A 6359-nucleotide genomic window follows, 5' to 3' on the forward strand; every position below is an offset into this window, starting at 1 on the left:
GTAGCTCATCCACTTCTTCACGCGCCTTCGAAGCTCGCCATTGCCTGCTTGGCCAATGCTTGCGTGCCACCAAAGCTCTGCATTGCCTGCTCGCTCACGCCTGCCCATCATTGTACCTCTCAAACGACGTGTTGGAGGGGTGGCGGTGGCTCCGACCAACAGCAGCACCGGTGGTACGACGGGCGGCATCAGCTGGACCCTTTTGGAGGTTCTTATAGGAAGTAGAAGGTGTGGGTTGTGTTGAAGATGGATTGCAATTGGACCAACAGCAGCACCAGTAAGATTTGGTTCCAGACCGCTGTTGTGGCACTGGCGTGTGTGGCGTCCAAGTGATAGGCGGTGTATCGACGATGACGATGTCCAGGGAATCAGTAGCACGGCGACGTCCATTCGATCGATGACAGCGACATCCAGGGAAGCGGCAACACAATGATGTCCAGGCGATTGACGACGCCGATGTGCATGGGGTCAACGTCGATATTGTCTAGCGGTCGACAATGGCCAGGTGTAGACGATCTGCTCCTGTGGGCTGTGTTCGCGACTGTAGGCTAGTGCATCGAACACAACCCAGCAAATTCAGCTGCCAGCCTACATGATGCGATCAGATATGTATACACATTTAGGGGTAGTCTGGTCCTTTCATGTGCGTGTAAATGGAAAAGGAAAAGAAAAATTAATAAAACAGAGGAAATGGCATGGTAACCAATATGTCCATAAAGTGGATGGCAATTTTGCGAAGCCTATCTTAGAGCATTTTCAACAGGCGCGCTTCGCGCCGCGCCTAAAAAACTAGTTTGCCGCGCGCTGGTCACCTGGTTTGGCGCGTCGCACAGCGCTCGCTCCAGCAGTGGCTGTAAAATGCAGCGCGCGCGCTCCGCTCCAGCAGCGCGCGCCGCTGTAGCAGCGCCCAAATATATGGCATTTGGACAAAAGATAGTTTGAAACATTCATCAAAATGCAATGAACATGTGAAATTTAACACAAACAAGTTGATGAATAAAAGTCATGCCCACAAGTTCATCCAATCAAGTTTAAAATACAAGTTCATCCAACAAAGTTGAAGACATATAACACATCAATCATCTTCCTGTCGTCTTCCTCTTCTTCCGAAGACGATTCTTCCGCCTTCGAAGATGAATCCGAGTTGATTGTCGACCATCAGGACCGAAGTGATCTCTCGGAGCGGTCAATTACACTCACGTTCTGAGCATCAAAGTGTTCTTTCATTCGCCCCCAATAAGCATCTCTACATTGATCACCTCCAACGGATGGATCCCTCGACACTTGCAACCAAGTATTGCATAGTAATTTGTCATCGTTGGTGGTGTAATTGCTCGCTCTTCCTTTCGGCGCCTCGACAATGCCCTCACCCTCCTCGTCCACCTCAAACTCATGCTCGTCCAAATGGATGTCATTGGTTTGAGACCAATGGGAATTGTTGGACCCAACACCCATAGTTGACATGTATGCATCATCGTTGAGACTACAAAGTTTTGTGAACAATGCAAATATAAGCTATCTATATGATGATGCATTGAAAAAATAACAAGAAAATAAAAGTTGGAATTTATTTCACCTTGGGGGCATTTCGTCGAACACGTGGGGCGCGTCCGCCGCCGGCTCAACGAGTGAGCTCGACGGCGCTTCGGTAGACGCCGCGCCCGGCCGCCGCACTACAACCTTCTTCTTCGGCCTCGAGCTGCCGGAGCCGTCCGTCGTCTTCTTCTTCGCGGATGTTTTTCCTTTCTTCCGCTCCAACGGTGCGGCGACGGCACGGGAAGGCGCCGGTGCGACGCCACCCGTCGGCGTGGTCATCCGCGGCGGCAAGAAGAGGCTGCGCGCGAGGCCGACGTTCGGCGGAGCTCCGGCGGCGGCGCCGGCGCCAGCGCCCGCCGCGCTAGGGTTTTCGGCGGAGGCGGAGGCGGAGGCGGCGGCGGCGGCGGCGGGAGGGTCGCGGCTGTACAGCGGGGTCAGCGGGGCGCCGGTGTGCGCGTCCATGGTGGTAGGGGCGCTGGCGCCGGCGCGTGCGGGAGCAAAGGAGGAAGAAAAGGGAGAGTTCGCGCGCTCGAGTCTTCCGCGCGCGGAAGTGGACGCCCGAAATACACAGCGCGGGATGGGGCTATGGCCAGCACGTCCAAATCATTTTAGCGCGCGCGATTTTAGCGCGTCCGGTGAAGCTGTCCGCCGCGTTGCGCGCGCTATATGTAACCAAATAGCTTCAGTCCAAGACGAACATGTAACCAAATTTCCGTCATGTTGATCAATCTGTACTCTTGTTTGGTAGCTCCACTTATGGGCCACATTCTGCATCTCACTGTAAGAACTTGCAGATCCAAAGCAAAAGAAAAAAGGAAACCAAACAGAGAAACGAAGACTCGCCATGATCGTCGAACTACAGGGATGCGTATGCAATCCTAATCAATTCCTAAATAAACAACAGCAGCACCTCTCTTCTTCTCTCTCGTATGTACAGCACAAGCACATGCACGCGCGACGACGCCGGCGGCGGCGTCACGCCTTCTTGTCGTCCTCGGCCGGCACGTGCCACACCCAGAACTCCTCCTTCGGCCCGGCCCCTCGCTTCCTGGGGCTGCCCTTCGGCGACCGGAGCCTCCGCCGGTGGTGCGCGCCGGCGTCCCTCGCCGCCCTCGACGGCCGCTCCTTCCTCTCCTTCTCCTCCGCCGCCGCCCGCTCCGGCGCGGCCACGAACAGCACCACCGGCCCGACGGCCACGTCCTCGGTGACGGAGAGCAGAGGCTCGAGCGATTCCACGACGGCCGACATGTCCGGCCGGTTCTTGGGGCTGCTGCTCAGGCACTGGTACGCCACCGCCGCCGCCTTCTGCGCCGCGGCCGCCGGGTACCGGCCCTCCAGCGCCGGGTCCATGATCCGGCGCGCCAGCTTGAGCGGGTCCCTCAGCCCGGGCCGCGCGTACTCCACCAGGTTCTGCTCCCTGCTCGGCCGGGTCTTGTCCACCGAGTGCCGGCCGGAGAGGATCTCCAGCAGCACCACCCCAAAACTGTACACGTCGCTCTTCGCCGTGAGGTGGCCCGTCATGATGTACTCCGGCGCCGCGTAGCCATGGGTGCCCATGACCCGCGTCGACACGTGCGTGTCGTCGCCCTCCGGCCCGTCCTTGGCCAGCCCGAAGTCCGACAGCTTCGGCTTCTTGTCCTGCAAACACATTTGAAACATGAGCAAAACTTAGCCACATTTGATGCTAGACTAGACTAGATTCTAGATAGATAGCGCGAGATGAGCAGGCCGGCAGGAGAGTGCATGCAAGGGCTCACCGAGTCGAGGAGGATGTTGGAGCCCTTGAAGTCGCGGTAGATGACCGGCTTCTCGGCGTCGTGGAGGAACGCGAGCCCCTTCGCGGCGCCGACGGCGATGTTCAGCCGGGTCGACCACGACAGCGCCGAAGGAACCTCTGCAACACATCAATCACACACACACACACACAAAAATCATTCCAAGATTCCACCCAAAGCTGCATTTTCCATTTCCTAGCCAAATTGTTCTGTATACACCAGACAAGGAATAATCCGTCGATGCCCCGACAGTGTTACTGTCTTGCCGATAGAGATATCGTACGTATACATACATTTCGTGCCTACTGTCGAGACTGATATGTTTTTTTCTGGATATACAGAGATGGTCAGCGCGTTAGGAGATCTCGCGGCGACTATTGGGCGGGAGGAGATCAATCAGTGAGGCTGGGGAAATTCGTAGCGTGCTGAGATAGATTAATCGCGACATTGATCCGGCAACCTATCTTAAACTCGTGACCTCACTTGCTTCCCGGTTCTGACCAGCGACCCCTAATCTACCTTCTGGTGCACGCATGGAGATGGAGGTGCGTGCGTATGTTAATTCAGAGATGGGTCAAGTGTAGTTGGTCAGAACTCTGAAACGTTGCGAGTTAGCTGAGGAAAACTCGGCCGCCGTGCAACTAAACAATCTTAAAATTCCGGCACTCGCCAACTTGCTGACAGACTTTTCAATTCAGAGTAGAGTTTTTCGTGCTAAATCCAGCTGGTTTCCTCCATCCATGGGCATGTCAATTGCCAAGTCAATGTACTTACCGGAGGCAGGTCAACCAACTCATCTCTATCACTACCACAGCTAGATAGCAGACTAGATCATAATATATTTTCTACGGTTTGGTGCCACTCCCCCATGCTTAATCAATTTGATCCATTCATATATACTACCAGTATGAATGAGAGAGATAAATTGTCTAGCAGCGAGTAAGAGAAATGCAGTGGAGCGGAGCACGTACGTTTGACGAAGAGGTGGTTCTCGAGGCTGCCGTTGGGCATGTACTCGTAGACGAGGAGGCGGTGGGCGTCCTCGCAGCAGTAGCCCACCAGCTTCACCAGGTTGGGGTGCCGGAGCTGCCCCAGGAAGATCACCTCGGCCTGCACCAGCAAATTAGTAATCAGGGTCGGTCAATATCCATGTCCGTGTCAGCGTCCATCGTTTTAGGCCGCGCGCCCGACTTTTATCCGGCCGCCGGCCGGCTGCCGGAACCGTCACATCGCCCAACAAACCCCGCTCGCCGGTTTTTCCTTGCCCGGCGCGCCCACGGGTCATAATCCTTGGCGCCGAGATATTTTATGGAGCGTGCATGCCTTGCCTGCTCAGCTAGCTCCGGTTTTAGTTGTGGTTGAGAATGCTTCTTTCACAAATGCTTAAACACGTGGTGTGAAAGTTACCTGGTTGATGGCTACTAATTAACGCAAAGGTTCAACTGATCTTGATATTATGTTTTAAACCATTGTTGGGACCCCGAAGAAAACATGTGAAAAGTCCACAAGGAACGGCTCAATTACATGTGGAAAAAGAAATGTCTCTACAAAGCATTGCTTCTTGGCTACAGGTTGCACAGGTTGCTTCCCAGCAAAACAAGATTTACGTTTGCACTAATAAATGATTGATAATAACCTCTCCAGGAGAATTCCTGCCGGAGCAGCTTTTTAGATTTCGATCAATTATCTATAGGGTTACTCAATGGTGCACCAGATGTAAGGATTGGATTTGGAGATCCTTGCAAGGGATCTATGCCGACTTGTTGGTTAACCAGGAGCCCACTCTTCCACTGTAAGAAAGAAATCCAAGCCCTACTCCCTCAAGCATTATATTAGACCGTCGATGTCAGATGTAATTTAACTGGAATCTCTTCCAAGAAAAGCTAGCCATCCATGGCAGCCGCATACTACTACTCTACCGGTTGCCGTTCGGCCGTGGCTGTTGCACGCGCAAAATATTAATGGATTGAGGAGGAGTTGATGAGGACACGGGACACGTGGAGCTTGGACGTACCAGCCATTCCTTGTGGCCCTGGGCGCCCTCGGGGTCCCAGAGCTTGACGGCGATGGCCTGCGGCTTGAGCCCCGGCTTGACGCCGCCGTCGACGAAGCCCTTGTAGACGGGCCCGAACCCGCCCTCGCCCAGGAAGTTGTCGTCCGCGAACTCGCCCGTGGCCGCCCGCAGCTCGGCCACCGTGAACACGTGCAGGTTCGACCCCACGAGCGAGATGGACAGGTCCTCGTCCGCCGCGCCGCTCAGGTCCGTGAACGACAGCCGCCGCAGCCCGCCCCCGCCGCCGGAGCGCGGCCGGGCCTTCTTCTTCGCCCCGCTGTCGCCCGCCGCGCCGCCCAGGCAGCCGCCCAGGAGCGCCCTCCACGGCGACGACGACCTCTCCCTGGAACCAGCCTTCATCACCCCGTCGCTCCTCATCAAGCTACCTCGCAGCGTCGCCGCGCAGCATGTATCGAGCCCCTCCGGCCGCCGCGATCGAGCTCGGCGCGCGCGCACGTCGTCGTGCCTCGCTCTCTCTCTCTCTCTCTGGTCGCGCGGGAGAAAGCAAAAAGAGAGAGGAGGGGAGCCCGACGACGGTCGATGGTTCGCGAGGCGGGGCCGTGTGTGTGGGTGGTGGGGTGGGGTGTGGCCGCAGCTGGTTCGGCGGAATATATAGGCGCGACCGCAATCCTCTTCCTCTCTCGTGGCCCGGAGCGTGCAGAGCTTTGGCTTGGCTTGGCTGCGTTTGACTCTAGGAATGAAACGAATAAAATTTTGTGCTGGCTGGCCATAGTCTGTACAAATTACAAAGGCAAGTGTTCTTGTGTCGTGGTGGGAATTTTTTTTCAGTGTGGATTGACTATTTCATTGGGATTTTGGAACGGGGCAACGTGCCAGCACCTTTTCCTACCTACCCGCCTTGCCAATTGGTACGCGCTTGTGACCCGTGACATGTAAGGGTAGTAGGTTGTTATTCCCGTTTGATTTGGCTTCTTTAATTTCAAAGAATGACCAAGGTAGAAAAGATCAAGTAAACCATGATTTTGGGAGCAATG

The 6359-nt window shown here is 55.4% G+C and overlaps 1 protein-coding gene across 1 annotated transcript; it reads right to left on the reverse strand.

The window, feature by feature from the left end:
• Window positions 1-2237: 2237 nt before the first annotated feature.
• On the reverse strand, window positions 2238-5953 carry LOC123425339 (serine/threonine-protein kinase RIPK-like). The gene is made up of 4 exons (XM_045109022.1): window positions 5326-5953; window positions 4283-4421; window positions 3294-3430; window positions 2238-3174 (listed from the first exon to the last, which is right to left on the reverse strand). Exons 1-4 carry the CDS (start codon window positions 5740-5742, stop codon window positions 2512-2514), a joined length of 1356 nt encoding a protein of 451 aa, XP_044964957.1. The 5' UTR covers window positions 5743-5953; the 3' UTR covers window positions 2238-2511.
• Window positions 5954-6359: the final 406 nt, after the last annotated feature.

This window comes from Hordeum vulgare, chromosome 2H (assembly GCF_904849725.1).
Source record: "Hordeum vulgare subsp. vulgare chromosome 2H, MorexV3_pseudomolecules_assembly, whole genome shotgun sequence".
Lineage (NCBI taxonomy): Eukaryota > Viridiplantae > Streptophyta > Magnoliopsida > Poales > Poaceae > Hordeum > Hordeum vulgare.

Bases quoted from the DNA above. Each gene is read 5' to 3' on its own strand.
- LOC123425339 (XM_045109022.1), bottom strand. From the start codon at position 5,742: ATGAGGAGCGACGGGGTGATGAAGGCTGGTTCCAGGGAGAGGTCGTCG. The intron at 4,422-5,325 runs GTACGTCCAAGC...TTGCTGGTGCAG, and splicing joins AGGGCCACAAGGAATGGCTG to GCCGAGGTGATCTTCCTGGG. The intron at 3,175-3,293 runs GTGAGCCCTTGC...ATGTGTTTGCAG, and splicing joins CCAACATCCTCCTCGACTCG to GACAAGAAGCCGAAGCTGTC.